General features: G+C 48.1%; 1 protein-coding gene across 1 annotated transcript in view; it reads right to left on the reverse strand.

The window, feature by feature from the left end:
- Positions 1 to 847: 847 nt before the first annotated feature.
- LOC308173041 (zinc finger E-box-binding homeobox 2) overlaps positions 848 to 15,000 on the reverse strand; it is a gene marked incomplete at both ends in the record, with an annotated part of 32,257 nt that continues 18,104 nt past the window's right edge. The window contains 9 exons of the mRNA XM_080548007.1: positions 848 to 1,542; positions 1,988 to 2,171; positions 2,926 to 3,179; positions 3,381 to 4,367; positions 4,473 to 4,583; positions 5,657 to 5,768; positions 6,022 to 6,239; positions 7,143 to 7,331; positions 10,065 to 10,349. Coding sequence (XP_080404133.1) covers positions 848 to 1,542; positions 1,988 to 2,171; positions 2,926 to 3,179; positions 3,381 to 4,367; positions 4,473 to 4,583; positions 5,657 to 5,768; positions 6,022 to 6,239; positions 7,143 to 7,331; positions 10,065 to 10,349 — 3,035 coding nt within the window. The remainder of the gene's footprint in view (positions 1,543 to 1,987; positions 2,172 to 2,925; positions 3,180 to 3,380; positions 4,368 to 4,472; positions 4,584 to 5,656; positions 5,769 to 6,021; positions 6,240 to 7,142; positions 7,332 to 10,064; positions 10,350 to 15,000) is intronic.

The following is a 15,000-nucleotide window of genomic DNA, read 5'->3' on the forward strand; positions in this document are numbered from 1 at the left end:
ACACGCAAGGCTGAGGGCGGACACACCGACATTCAGAGACTAACAGTCAACTTCCTGTTGTCTCCTCGACAACATTGACGTGTTACAGTGAACGGCTCCCCCCCTTCATCTGCTTGATGCTTCAATAGTGATTCATTGGATAGGCCTACCATGAAAACCCCCATGGTAAATGTGAAATGTCCTTAATGAGTTCACAGCATGAGTTGAGATGGAAATGTGACCACAGTCATATGAGTAGGTATTCTATACCAATTTGTGGCAGTGGCACAATTGTCTGCATGTATTTCCATTGAAATCAAAGTTATTGAGCTAACAACGTAGAGGTCAATGGACACCTCGTGGTCTTGAATGAATATGAAGCAAAATCAAAGAAAACAATACCACAGGATATCAAAAAGTAAATATTTGTATTGGTAAAAAAAAGAAGAAGAATAGGTTATACTGATTATGGCAACTTGAAACAAATGGAAATCTATCTATGCAGCAACATGAACATACAGTACAACCATAGACATAGAATTCTATTTCTATGCATACAGTCACACCAGCTATAGCGAGACATCACACTAACTATGGTGACATCATTCACCACCATACACTGACCAGAGTGGATATCAAATCCTTGGCCATTCTATAGCATGCTAACTGCTAGCTACTGGGTCTGTACTATGCTAAAGGACAGTTCCTCTGATCCTAGGTTGTGGTTGCTATGGCATTGCTCGTTGGAAGGCACTTATGTTTGTTTTTGCTTTGTTCTGTGCAAGTTCTTGTTCATGAGACTATTTGGTCATCCTAGGGTGTACCCTCTGAGGGGCACAGAGAAGTCAAGTGGACTTGTGGTTCTGTGCTATTGTGAGGCTGTCGGGTCTAGGCCCAGTCCGTATGTGTCTGTGTTCTGGTCTCCATTGTGTTCCGCTGTGTCTCTGTCCCAGAGATGGTTCTGCAGGCTCATAGTCTCTGACCCAACATGGTTCCCCTCACCACTGTCTCTCTCACTCTGCCTCCTGTCCCTCCCCGCGGGGGACACCTGTATGGGACTAGAGCACAGCACCGACCCCATCCCCTCGCCAGACTCCGCCTCTGACACAGACCTTCTCAGGTGTGTCTCCTGGCTACGGCCGCCACCTCGAGACGCCCCCCCCTCCCCCTCCTCCTCCTCTTCCTCCTCCTCCTCCTCTTCCTCTCTGAGTCCCCCCCCGGGAGCTCCGTCCAGGCTGGAGTCGCTGAGGAAGGTGGGGGGGGTGTCCTCCATGGAGAGGGGTGTTCCTCTGGCCACGTGGCCCAGATCAGAACCACCTCCCGGGGTCAGAGGGAGCTCCTCTCCCTGGTCCTGCTCCGGGTCCTGGTCCTGGTCCTGGTCCCGGCTGCAGTAGGCGTAGCGGTGGTTCATGTGCTGGGAGTAGGAGCCGGAGTGGGAGAAGCGCTTGCCGCACTTGTCACACTGGTAGGGCTTCTCTCCGGAGTGGAGACGGCTGTGCTCGATCAGGTGGTGCTTGTGTTTGAAGGCCTTCTGGCAGATCTTACACTCGTGAGGACGCTTACCTGTAGGAATACACACAAACATGAATACACACAAACATGTATTTTAAGAAATATATATATATATAACAAAGGAAAAATATAATAAAATATTCAACCTTTGTTTTAACAAGGATATCACATTCAGAGGTGAAATACTTATTTTCAATAAGGGTTTTCCAAGCCTTTCCAAAAAACTAAATATACATATCCATATACAGTACATTGAAAACTATTACTGTATACAGTATATCATAAGCATGTTACTGTTACATTTCGTCACCTTCTTAAAATATTGTCACTTTTGTGGAAAATTATGCTTTTGCCTAAATATCATATATTCTATATTTGGTTCAGTTTATTCTGTTTTTCTCCAAACTTGAAAAAATGACGTAAACCGTTATTTTAAGAAGGTGACGATTTGTTAATGAAGTGTCAGAGTGCCATTTAGTCAGATTTCCGAACGTACCCGTGTGTTCATATTTGTGACGCAGCAGGGAGCTGCTCTTCTGGAAGGTCTTGTCACAGATGTCACAGGCGTAGAGACCTTCCTCTGTCTTCTTCAACCTCTTCCTCCCTGGCCCACCCTCCCCCTCAACCCCCTCCTCCATGAAAGACAGGTAGTCCAGGCCCCCCCGACTCATCGCCTCGCCCTGGGTTGAGAAAAGGACACGCACCACGATCAGAGGTGTAACACGCTGAGAACTACTGTGTGATGCGCCGGATATGTGACACGTTCTAATGCTTTGGTCCTCATGTCGGGATCTGATGATCGGACCTTTCTTTCGAAAAATGTAAACACATTTCCACGTTGTTGAAAAATCAATGACTAGTCAACTAACACAGCTTGTTTTGTGAGCCTTGCTAACAATGTAAAGTAGTGTTCTAGTTAACTAGATAGCAGTGGGGATTACTCACCCAATCCATTGCGTTGCAGTATTTTGGCTTGACTAGCGAGTTTGTGTTGTGATTCTCAACAACGTTGAAACGTAGTTCCGTGTTTCAAAAGAAAAGTCGGAACATTTTGATTGGTTGCCGATATGCGGACCAAAAGACAAGAACGTGTCACATATAGCTCTACAGCGATGTGCATGTGTTCCGTGCTGCTCACACAGTGTGCAGTGGGTGTCAGTCAGGGACGCACACCTTCCTCAATCCATTCCATGCATTACAATGAGCCCGTCCTCCGATTTCTACCTCCACCAGCCTCCCCTGGTAACAGTGTTGTATGGCATGGCAGTGATGCGTGTAATTCTTTCGATTCTATCCTATTCTCAACTACTTCTAGATTCTATTTGATTGTCTTCTACTTTATTTGAACATAATGAAAATTGTCACGTTAAAATGATACGTTCCGTGAAATGTATTCAGTATGTTCTAAGTTCATCCTAGGGCAAACATCCTTACCATGAGAGCTTGCCTGTCGCTCTGGAGCCTCTTCAGCATGGCGTCTGTGTCCGTCTCCATCATGTAGGCCATGGGGGAGAGGAAGGCCGAGCTGTTGGGGGGCCGGCTGAGAGGCAGGGAGGGGACGCCGTTGTGTCCGGAGCCCCCCAGGCCTGCCTGCAGCATGGGGTTGAACAGAGGATAAGCACTGTACATGGAGCCCCCGAACATGGGCCCCCCCACCGCCCCGCTGTAGAGGGGGTGCTGGTGAGAGGCTGGGGGTGGGGGTGGGGGTGGGGGTGGACTCAGCCTCCTGTGCTGCTGCTGCTGCTGGCTCTCTGGGTCTCTCCTCTCCCCCCTGCGAGGGTAGCCGTTGCAGGCCTTCTCCCCCTGCGGGTGGGGGGAGGGGGGGGGCTGCTTTGGCAGAGAGAGGTCCAAAGGCTCGTTCTGCCACCCGGCAGACCCGGGAGTCCTACTGAGGGGAGGGGCTCTGTTGTTGGGATGTTGGGGGGTGCCGGTGGAGAGGTCCAGACAGAGGGAGGACGGGACCCTCCTCTTTCTCCCCAGCGCAGGGGGAGGGGACGACATCTCAGAGGCAGGGCTGGCCGGGTTACCAGGGCTACCGCCTCGACTTTCCTGGTGGCTGGACCAATAGGAGCGCGCGGCCAGCGGATCTAGGTGGGGCTGTACGGGGGAGTGCATGGCGACCAGGAGCTGTTGGGGGACCGAGTGCCAGCTGGGTCTCCCGAGAGGAGACTTGTTGTCCTTGGGGGTGAAACCGTTGGTGGTGGCAGAAGAAGCGGGTTTCTGGTGGTCCGGTCCTTGGAGAGCGTGGCGGGGGTAGTAGTGCGGGGAGAGGGGGTCCTTCCCGTGAGGCCCCTCAGGCACCTCCAGGGCCGCCTCCCGGTTCATCTTGCAGTGGTAGCGTTCGTGCTGCAGGAGCACCGCGGGGCTGGGTAAGAGCTGGCAGCACCAACGACACGAGACCCCGCCCACCTGGCCGCCCTCGCCTGACTCCGCCCTCTCGCGCTTCATCAGAAGCCCCTCCGGAGATGATGCCTTCCTGCCGTTGTGGCTGACCCCGCCGACCCTTCCCTCCTCTCTCTCCCTGGCCGTGCCGGCCTCCTCCCTGCCCACCTCCCTGCCCACCTCCCTGCCCACCTCCCTGCCACCCTCCCTGCCCACCTCGCGGTGGAGCATCTCCTGCAGCATCTGCTCAAACTTGCCCCCCTGGTGGAGGTAGGGCAGGAGGGTGGTGCCCTTGAACACGCTGGCCCTCAGAGAGAGCTCCGCCGTGGGGTCCCACAGCCGGCCCAGCTCAGGGCCTCGGAGGATGGCCAGGCTGGGCTCCGGAGGCGGGGGGTACCCCTGCTCCCCTGCTAGCTGTCCGCCGGGCTGACGCTGTTCTAGGGGATGGTGAAGAAGGCCGTAGGGGGAGCCCTTCCCGCTGTTCCTCCCACTGCCTGCAGAGGGAGACGTAGGGGAGGAGAGGTAGGCACCGTGGCCGTGTCCGTTATAGGGCCCCCCTACTCCTCCTCCTCCTCCTCCTCCTCCACCTCCTCCTCCTCCTCCTCCTCCTCCTCCTCCACTAAGGCACTTCTTACTGCTGAGGTGAGAGCTGTAGGAGCCGGAGTGAGAGAAGCGTTTCTTACAGTTGGAGCACTCGTATGGTTTCTCACCTAAAGAAGGAGGCAGAGAGATGACATTTAGTAAAAAAAATAATCTTGTTTTTTGGTGTAATTGTGTAATTGGGTGTAACCTTTTTAGATCACTGCTCTTCGATCTGTAACCCTACCCTGTACCTAATACTACAACATGTCAATAACGACTTGATTACATTGTATCATATCAGCACGAGAAAGTGAGAGGTTCCCGTACCCGGTTCCCGAGAGTAAAATGTGTCTGGAAGGTGTGGGGGAACATAAGCACAAGAAATGTGAGTGTGTGTGTGTGTGTGTGTGTGTGTGAGAGAGAGAGAGAGAGTGTGTGAGAGAGAGTGTGTGAGAGTGTACGTGTGTACGTGCGTGTGTGTGTGTGTGTGTGTGTGTGTGTGTGGCAAGGCACAATTATATGTACATGAGAGACAGTAGGGGAGGGGCATTTAGTGCGAGAAAGAGGGGCACAGAGCTTGCACCTGTGAGAAAGTGTGATACATTGTATCATATCAGCACGAGAAAGTGAGAGGTTCCCGTACCCGGTTCCCGAGAGTAAAATGTGTCTGGAAGGTGTGGGGGAACATACAGTAAGCACAAGAAATGTGTGTGTGTGTGTGTGTGTGTGTGTGTGTGAGAGAGAGAGATAGAGTGTGTGAGAGAGAGTGTGTGAGAGTGTGCGTGTGTACGTGTGCATGTGTGTGTGTGTGTTGTGTGTGTGTGCATGTGTGTGTGTGTGTGTGTGTGTGTGTGTGCATGTGTCTGTGTGTGTGTAGAGATGTTTTCCATCTGCAGGATGAACATAATATACTCATACCCATTCATTTCCTATGGCGGTCAATTCTGACCGGAAACATCATAGGTGTGACACGGTTCAATAAATCCCCCAAAATGCAATTCAATGCAATCAAGTGTATATGCTCAGGGGCCTAGGGTGGAGGATAACATAAGGTCTTGAGGCAATGGGATGAAAAACACAATATTTATGATTACAAACAAAGTCATTCGGTCAGATTTGACCGTGAACACAAGAGGGAGGTTAATGATCCATTTAAGAAGATCATTGAAAGGTTAGATCAGATAGGTGGATTGTATCTTACCACTGTGAATGCGGAGATGCTCTTTGAGGTGGTGTTTGTACTTGAAGGCCTTTCCACACTGAAGACACTTAAACTTCCTGTTCTCCATCGAAAGGTCGGACGCGGTGAGCTGCTCCGAGCATAACGAGACAGAAAAACACACAATCAAGTCAGAATTCATTTAAAAAAATGTTTACTCATAAATGTGTTCCTTCCCCCCCCCCACCCTCAACAATCCCCCAACAAGTGCACTGAATTGCATTGAAAATGATGTTGATTCGATTTCAAAAGTCTGAATTGTGAGAAACCTCATACTTGACGTTGATCAATATTCATATTCATGCATTTAGCTCCACGTATCACGTCTTATATGTCTAGTGTCCCACCTTGTCCTGAGCCTGGCTGTGCAGTGCCATGTGTCTCTCCATCTGCTGCCTGTAAGTGGCAGTGTACCCACAGACCGGGCAGACCAGGCCGTGCCCCCCGTCTCTCTTGTGGCAGAACTTGATGTGTTCCCTCAGCAGGGCTCCGCGGTGGTACATCCGCTGGCAGAACGGACAGGCCTGGAGGCTCCTCACAGCGTCAGGACTCAGAGGATCGGGATCTGGGACAAAACAACCAGAGAGAGGGGGGGGGGGAAGCGTTTCAATACAACGCATCATATCATATAATTCCCAATACTATGCTCATGGCTCATGAAGCCCCACGACGGCCACCTCTAATGGACTTAAGAGCAGTACCTCTAATGGACTTAAGAGCAGTACCTCTAATGGACTTAAGAGCAGTACCTCTAATGGACTTAAGAGCAGTACCTCTAATGGACTTAAGAGCAGTACCTCTAATGGACTTAAGAGAGCACTTACTCTGACCTCACACTGACTGTAACGTTTTGTTTAACAATCCTCTTAATATGTGTGGCTGCATTTCCTTTTTCTTGTCTGTTACCGTACTGTTGTGTCCACTCTATTTATTCCCTATTTCTATTTTATTTACGTACTCCCTGTTTATATTCATGATCTATTATGTGTCTTTTTTTATCCCCTATACTCTTTTAAATCTTGCTGCTGTGAGAAATGTTTCTCTTTCTTTTTTGGAGAATTTTTCTCAGGGATAAATAAAGAATTTCATCTTTATTTAAAGTAATTTTTTCTGAGTGGGGCAGTCCCACTCATATTTTCCATTTTTATTGACAGTTACAGTGAAGATTTAGACAGGAAGGATGGGTGAGAGAGAGGAGGGGTGACATGCAGGATATGTCCCCGGCCGGAATGCGGTTACATGGTCAGCGCTTAACCCGCTACGCCACCTAAGCGCCTGTACTTTTTCAACTTCAACTGCTCAGTTCTCATACCCAAACTATGACAACATCTAAAACGACGGTATGCGCTCACAAAGTCCTGGAATCATACAGGTAGGGTTCAGCTGAAAGGTGAACCTGGTGAGGCCGTATAGGCAGAGATGAGGATGAATGCAGAGAGTCAGTGTGAGGATGCAGCTCTGAGCCTACCTGGTCCCTCAGGTGAGTGCTGCTGAGCCCCTGGTGACCAGATGGGCGTCAGGGGGTCGTGGTGCATGGTGCCAGGGTGGTACATGGTGCCGTTGTGGGGTTGGTGGCCCAGGACAGCCCCAGGATGAGAGGCCTTCCTCAGCTGCAGCAGGAAGTCATAGTGGGCCAGGTCCTCCAGAGCATGCTCACCTGCTGGGAGGAAACAAAGACACATCGTGACGTTAGAATGATAAGGTTCTATCTCCATTTTTGGTCAAATTTGAGTTTTTTACATAATCTGATCCATTAGGTGTTTATTAATGCCTGTGTGGTGTTATTTTTAAAATGTTGACATTTTGGAGTTAGTAATTAATCAAATACAAAGTTCCATCTCACAGAACATAATGGAATGTAAAAACCTTGACGCTCAATATCTCTGAACTGCCCTAAACGGAGACAGAACAACTAAGCTCACGACATGTAGTTGTTTTATATTGATATCTGATGTAGTGTGATTGCCCCACTACTACTACTGTTACATGGCAATTGTTTAAGAGATATGAAAGAGATAGGAGAAAAAATATGTATGTGTGTGTGTGTGTGTGTGTGATTTCTGCTTTAACAGTGAAATAAAAAGTGTCATTGTATCAGAAAGACAGAAAGAAGGAAGGAGAGAGAGAGAGAGAGAGAGAGAGAGAGAAGAGAGAGAGAGAGAGAGAGAGAGAGAGAGAGAGAGAGAGAGAGAGAGAGAGAGAGAGAGAGAGAGGTCTGCTCAGGGCATCAGCCGTACAAAACTAGAGTCCAGAATAGCCAAGCTGATTTTCCTGTGGCCTTGAGTGCAATACCAGGCAGGGAGGGAGGGAGGGAGGACGGGAGGAAGGGAGGACGGGAGGGAGAGAGGAAGGGAGGGAGGGAGGGAGGACGGGAGGAAGGGAGGGAGGACGGGAGGGAGAGAGGAAGGGAGGGAGGGAGGAAGGGAGGACGGGAGGGAGAGAGGAAGGGATGGAGGGAGGGAGGACGGGAGGGAGAGAGGAAGGGAGGGAGGGAGGGAGGGAGGGAGGACGGGAGGAAGGGAGGACGGGAGGGAGGAAGGGAGGGAGGACGGGAGAGAGGAAGGGAGGGAGGACGGGAGGGAGGACGGGAGGGAGAGAGGAAGGGAGGGAGGACGGGAGGAAGGGAGGGAGAGAGGAAGGGAGGGAGAGAGGAAGGGAGGGAGGACGGGAGGAAGGGAGGGAGGACGGGAGGGAGAGAGGAAGGGAGGGAGGACGGGAGGAAGGGAGGGAGGACGGGAGGGAGAGAGGAAGGGAGGGAGAGAGGAAGGGAGGGAGGGAGGACGGGAGGACGGGAGGGAGAGAGGAAGGGAGGACGGGAGGGAGAGAGGAAGGGAGGGAGGGAGGGAGGACGGGAGGAAAGGAGGGAGGACGGGAGGGAGAGAGGAAGGGAGGACGGGAGGGAGAGAGGAAGGGAGGGAGGGAGGGAGGACGGGAGGAAGGGAGGGAGGACGGGAGGGAGAGAGGAAGGGAGGGAGGGAGCAGCAACCCGACAGATGCAACATGAAGACAGACGGGCGCTCTCTCTCCTCTCTATCAGAGACGCGAGCCACTCAGCCCGAGCCCAGAGCCCAGCCGCTGCTGCTGCCTCTGTGACTTTGAGGGAGATTTTTCAAATGTTTGCAGCTGTTGGCATATTTTGAGCTGTTTTCATGTGGCGAGAGAAGAGTCCATGTGGTTGGGAGTTGTAAAAACTCAGGCTTGGCCTTCCTCAGGCACGGTCAGCATCACATGAGGCGTGAGAGAGAGAGAGAGAGAGAGAGAAGGAGAGAGAGAGAGAGAGAGAGAGAGAGAGAAGGAGAGAGAGAGAGAGAGAGAGAGAGAGAGAGAGAGAGAGAAGGAGAGAGAGAGAGAGAGCAAAGGGATTGTTAGTAGGCGAGGCGCGTGAGGCTTTGATCTCGTCTAAATAAAAGGGAAAGGCTCACACGCTCTGTTCTGATTTCAGTACCGTAACGTCACCTCTTTGATGCGCTGGAATTATTGTGACATTGTGGGATGCGTCTTTTCATGCTTTAGGAAAGCGGCAGCATTTCACATTTCAAAAGACAGGGAGAAAAGGCCTGTGGTACTGGATCGGACTGGCGTGTTTTCGGGAGGAGGCGATAAGGAAACGTGTCTCGAGGGCAACTTAGGTGGTGGTTTACATGCTGGTATACGTTCCATTTACATACATTACATTTTTGGCATTGAGCAGACGCCCTATTCCAAAGCGACTTCCAATCAATACATTTGACTAAGTCGGTGAATCATCTATCCACCAGTCATAGCAGGAAAAAAGAATCTAGGCTTAGTCCTAGGGCCATTGGCAGTCATTGTGCTAGCTAGAAGAAGGAAAGGAAGATATATTAAAAAAAAAATACATTTAGGCTTGTCTCAAATGATATTTGTGCACAAAAGTCTGTTATGATTCACATTTCAGAAATGACAGTATTTTTTTGTCGATTTATTTGGAAATGCAGAGAGGGTATAATACTGTGAAAGAGTCACACTGTGTGGCCTGCTAGGAGTTCAAACCCTTGCTTGAAGATCAATAGGAGTGTGTGTGGGTGTATGTGTGTGTGTGCGTGTGTGTGTGTTTGTGTGTGCTTGTATGTGTGTGTATGTGTGTGTGTGTGTGTGTGTGGGTGTATGTGTGTGTTTGCGTGTGTGTGTTTGTGTGTGCTTGTATGTGTGTGTGTGTGTGTGCGCGTGCTGTGCTTTGTGTGTGTGTGTGTGTGTGTGTGTGTGTGTGTGTGTGTGTGGGTGTATGTGTGTGTTTGCGTGTGTGTGTTTGTGTGTGCTTGTATGTGTGTGTGTGTGTGTGTTTGTGTGTTTGTGTGTGTGTGTGTGTGTGTGTGTGTGCGCGCGTGCAATATGTGAACCTTAAGTTCAGGGCCACAGAAATGTAACTTACTATACATCATGAGGGAGCCCTGGTCCCCGTCCCTGTCTCCCGTGGTCAGGGCGCCGCCAGCTCCCTCGCCCTCGCCCTCTCCCTCGCCCTCTCCCTCCGCCCAGGGGTCTCTGGGGCTCAGGCTGGGGGGGCGGGCACAGCGGGCAGGACTGCCAGGCTCCGTGTCCTCACTGGGGGTCAGGCTCGTCTTGTCCAAGCTCTCCTGGCAGTCCTGGGCCTCCATGCCCCAGAGACAAGCCTCATCCTCCCCCTCCGAGCCCAGGGAACTCACCCTCTCTATGTCCACTGTGGAGAGAGAGAGAGCACGCTCAGGGTCACACTCAGAAACAACAACACAGTATGTACACAGTTCACAGTACATTCAGTATAATCCAACTAGAATATTGAATGCCATATACATCAGAATTATGTAATTGCATCTATCAGGTGCCTGTTCGTTCTGTTCAGCGCAATTATGTTAGACATACATTTTTAATAAAGACCATGCAGTCTTTAGTCCATGTCCAAGTCAAGTGAAGACAATTGATGTGAATAGCGCTTTTAACAAAACAGTTTTCAGACCTCTTTTTCCCCTCTGTACTATTTCCCTACTGTAAATAAATTATAATAAAAATAAGAATAATAAAAAAGTAATTCTTCCTTCTTCTAGCTTTGTGACTGCCAATGGCCCTGGTCCTAGCATTCTTTTTCTTATGATGACTGATGGAGAAATGATTCACTTACTTAGACAAAATTGTATTTTTTGTAAGTCGCTTTGGATAAAGGCGTCTGCTAAATGCCAACACATTTTTTTTAAATGTTTTGTTCGCAGTGCAGTCTTTATATAACATCAATGCATGTAATGATACAACTGTACTTTTTTGTGAAGCATGATTTAAATTACTATTAACATATGATTCTAATCACCAGAGTATTAAATATGGATTTGTATGGGATGGCCGGGAGATTACGATCGATGCAAGTCAGATGTTTTTAGCTAACAACCTACACATTATGACATAAGCCAAACCAGAACACGAATAACACTCCTTGAAATAATAATAATACTGTATGCCATAAAGTACTTTTTAATTTCATGCATCATTTCTAAACAAACAAATAACATGCAACCGAATTCAATGGTAATAATGTGCAGTATAATGCATTTCTGGTACATTTCAGCGTATAAATGGATCTATTCTTCTACTCAAATGTTTGAGGCAACTCTGTGTATTTTAAATGTGGTAAATAAATTCATTAATTCATTCATAAATCTTGGTCACAATTTCATCTGACTCTTGTTGGTTTTAAGAATTCAGATTTAATCTTTATAGCCAGTGAAAGACAAAACATTCTTTCAATGTCGTCGCATCAAAAATAGCTAAATAACAAGATCAAGTGGTCTGAGAATGACTGTTTTCACATGCTTCAAACTGTCACATAAAAAAATAAAATAAAGAATAATGTCTTACTAACATCACCCAAGTGGCTTCTACAAATTGTATCTACTGTATAACCGTTAGATGTTTTTATTTTTATTTTTATGAACTGTAATTTCTACTATTCAAAGAAAAAATCGGAGCGTCATCCTAAAACAGCGAGAGAGCAGAGGCCCCAGAAAAGCGCGACACCGCCCTGGTCCCTGCCTGTCTGCGTCGCGGCACTCAGGTCCCCAGATCTGAGAGAGATTGTAAAGACAGGCGCACTCGTTTTCCCCATCTCAGAGACAATAAATGACAATCACAAACATATGCATGGGATTTCAACTGTACACTCAGATTTTTCCCAAGCTCATTTGAGGACTCCCTTCTGTCCTCTCTTCCTCTCTCTCTCTCTCTCTCTCTCTCTCTCTCTCTCTCTCTCTCTCTCTCTCTCTCTCTCTCTCTCTCTCTCTCTCTCTCTCTCGCCTATTCCCTTTCTATTTTCCTCTTTCTATATCCGCTCTTTCTCTCCTTCCTCCCACTGATTGGCAATATCTAAATCACTACCACATAAAGACTTTTTCAAAAGCACTGGGCCAGACGCCCAGCTGTCTTTGACATAGCGTTCCAACAGATAGGCGTCCCCGTTGGCACGAGATCACGCTCGCCGCTGCTACAGTAGGCTACGGTATGTCTCTGTATACGTTCCTGTGTGAATCAAGTCTCATCAAAAGGACTGAAACGTAAACACACAAGTCAACGCTCTAAAAAAGGAGAACTTCTTACGAGAATGAGAAAATTAGAAGGAGTACTAAAGCGTTTCAGTTTAGCTATGACTGTATTATAGTACTCCATTACCAGGGGGGCTGTAGGTAACCGATAAGGAAACAGAAACAGCAGTTTAAATGTAAACTCCTCAAATCTCCAGGTATGACAAATAGTAAAAAACTAAAATCAAAGAAAGATCCTGTGAGTTTGATGTTTTTTTTTATGTGAGAGGTTTTGTCTTAGTGAGTAAGCATGTGAGAGGCTGTTTGGTGGAGAACCATCGGCATATTCAAATGACTCATCCTCCTTGCCACACTGTTGGGACAAACTCGTGTGGTTGTTGCCGGCTGCGTACACACAGTGAACACAGCGCAGTGACGGGGTGATGATGTGACCTTTCAGATATGACTGTAGCTGAACTGTAGATAGTCTGCGGAGGTCCGTGGTGGGCCCTGCGGGGGGGGGGGGTGCAGCCTGCAGAACTCACACACCTATAGGACCTGGTGGAGCTGGGGTACAACAGGCCCCTGATTATGTTTTTCAACCCCTAAACAGTGTTCTACATGTTCTACATGTTCTACACTAACAGCAGAATGAGCAGGATAAGTTCGTTCGACTTTGTGCAGTCGAGTCAGTCTAACCCTAACCCTAACCCTGGATCGGCGGGGCGTAACGCCAACGTTCATGTAAATCTTGTATCGATGTCAACAGGGAAATGTGTACGATGATTTGACGTACCCGCACAGACCCTGAGCTACGATCCCACCCAGTATTCATCGCTCCGACTGACTGCATTTCTACATGCTGCTAATTCACTGCTCATAAACCTACATTCATACATTCATACAATTAGCTGTCGTACGGTCAACGTCACAGTAATCGCAGGGTCGCCGAGAGCAAAAACGGATCTTAAAACAGATTGATCGTGTCCAGTTTGACCCTGCGTGTTGTCAAGTGAGATCCAAATCAAATCGAATCATTTCACTAAAACGGGCGACTACATTATATGGTTTGTGTTGTTCCATGTAGTTGAGGTTAGCCTGTTAGTCCTCCAGGGGGTTCCCAGAGCAACACACGGTCCAGGCTGAGATCTGGTCTGGTCCAGATTACCTCCAAATTGGCCTTAATTTTCCCTCCCATGATAGTGAGTGACACTGCGGCGCATGTGCTGTCATTAAACCGTGCATCGCACAGGGATGGCTTTCATTATCTGCACAGTTGATTTATTTATTTGGATAGCGAACGCATTCTTCAGAGAGTCTTTTATTTGACTAGGACCCATAAATCTTTGTGCAGTGCAGGGGGTTGAGTGTGTGTGTGTGTATGTGTGTGTGTGTGCATGTGTGTGTGTGTGTGTGTGAGTACATGTGTGTCTATGTGTCTATGTGTGTGTATGTGTGTGTGTGTGTGTGTGTGTGTGTGTGTGTGTGTGTGTGTGTGTGTGTCTGTGTGTGTGAGTGATTGTGTGTGTGGCTTCAGGGTGTGTGTGGCTTCAGGGTGTGTGTGTGTGTGTGTGTGTGCTGGAAGGGGACAGCCATTTTGCATGTTGCGTGGGATGTCTGACTCAAAGCTAAACTCTGTCAGCTAAACTGTGCTGCATCATGCTTGACACACTGTCTATTCGTCAAATCGGCGGGGACGGCTTTGATGACTGACATCACAACAACAGTCACTATGTTAATATCTACATTCCACTACTGTCAATCAGTGGGAGGAACAAGGATGACACTACAGTGTCACCACCAGAGTGACGGCGGCCTATCTGCCAGAAACATCATATTCTGGTCTCGACGTGATAGTGGGGTGACAAACGCGGGGTCGTCTCCGTACTCCCAAGACCGTGTTCTCCAGCTGAGCTGAGCTGGGCTGAGTTAGGCCCAGGCTTGGGGAGCTGTGACGCGAGGCTGAGTCAAGGTCTCAGGCAAGGTTACTCATCTGAGTTGTTTAACAAAACCACCTCTGATAGTTCATCAGTAGCCGTCATCTAACGTGAACGCCAAGCTGAAATAACTGAGCTTCATAAATCTGGTGAACACAGAGTAATGAGGAACAGGCTTGTTTCGGGGGTGTACAGGAACGTCCACGGCGGAGGTGAACAGTTATCTTATCTACTGTATTTATACAACATTTCTGTCTGTCCCTGCATCACTGTACAACATCCCAAACACTGAGCCGCATAAACAACAACTATACTTTGTACATAGCGTAACTTTTATTTCCTATGGGTTCATTATCGAGTCAACACTATTTGTTGTAATCTTACCGTCATCATTATCATTAATATTAGTGGTAATTATGCGTTGTTTATTAGAAACATTCTTTATAAAGCACTGATGCATAAAAGCAACTTCACATTAATTGAAAAATCATTAAGAGATTTTTATATACAGTATATAGTATATATATGTATAATATATATACAGTACATATAAAAGAAATGATCCACTGAAATAAGCCTACTCACAACATTATTGTACATAATAACACAGAATTGTTAAATACTGTTATTCACTGCGCTTCGCATTTAAATATAGGTCGCAGTGTGACAGTGTTGCAAAGGTCACATCTGTGCGAATCGACGTTTCCAGGGAAATGAAATAGAATGTCAAAATATAAGGAGAGACTATGTGGGCTCCGTAATAATAAGCCTGATAAAAGAGGAGCCTTTCTATATTTGTGTACTTCAATTGGCGGAGGAAAGGCAGTGAGTCAGTCACCACAGGATGCCCCAAGACAAACACCCATCCACGGCACCAGCAGCCTAAACA

The sequence above is a fragment of the Nansenia antarctica genome (genome assembly GCF_963989245.1).
Source record: "Nansenia antarctica genome assembly, chromosome: 18".
Lineage (NCBI taxonomy): Eukaryota > Metazoa > Chordata > Actinopteri > Argentiniformes > Microstomatidae > Nansenia > Nansenia antarctica.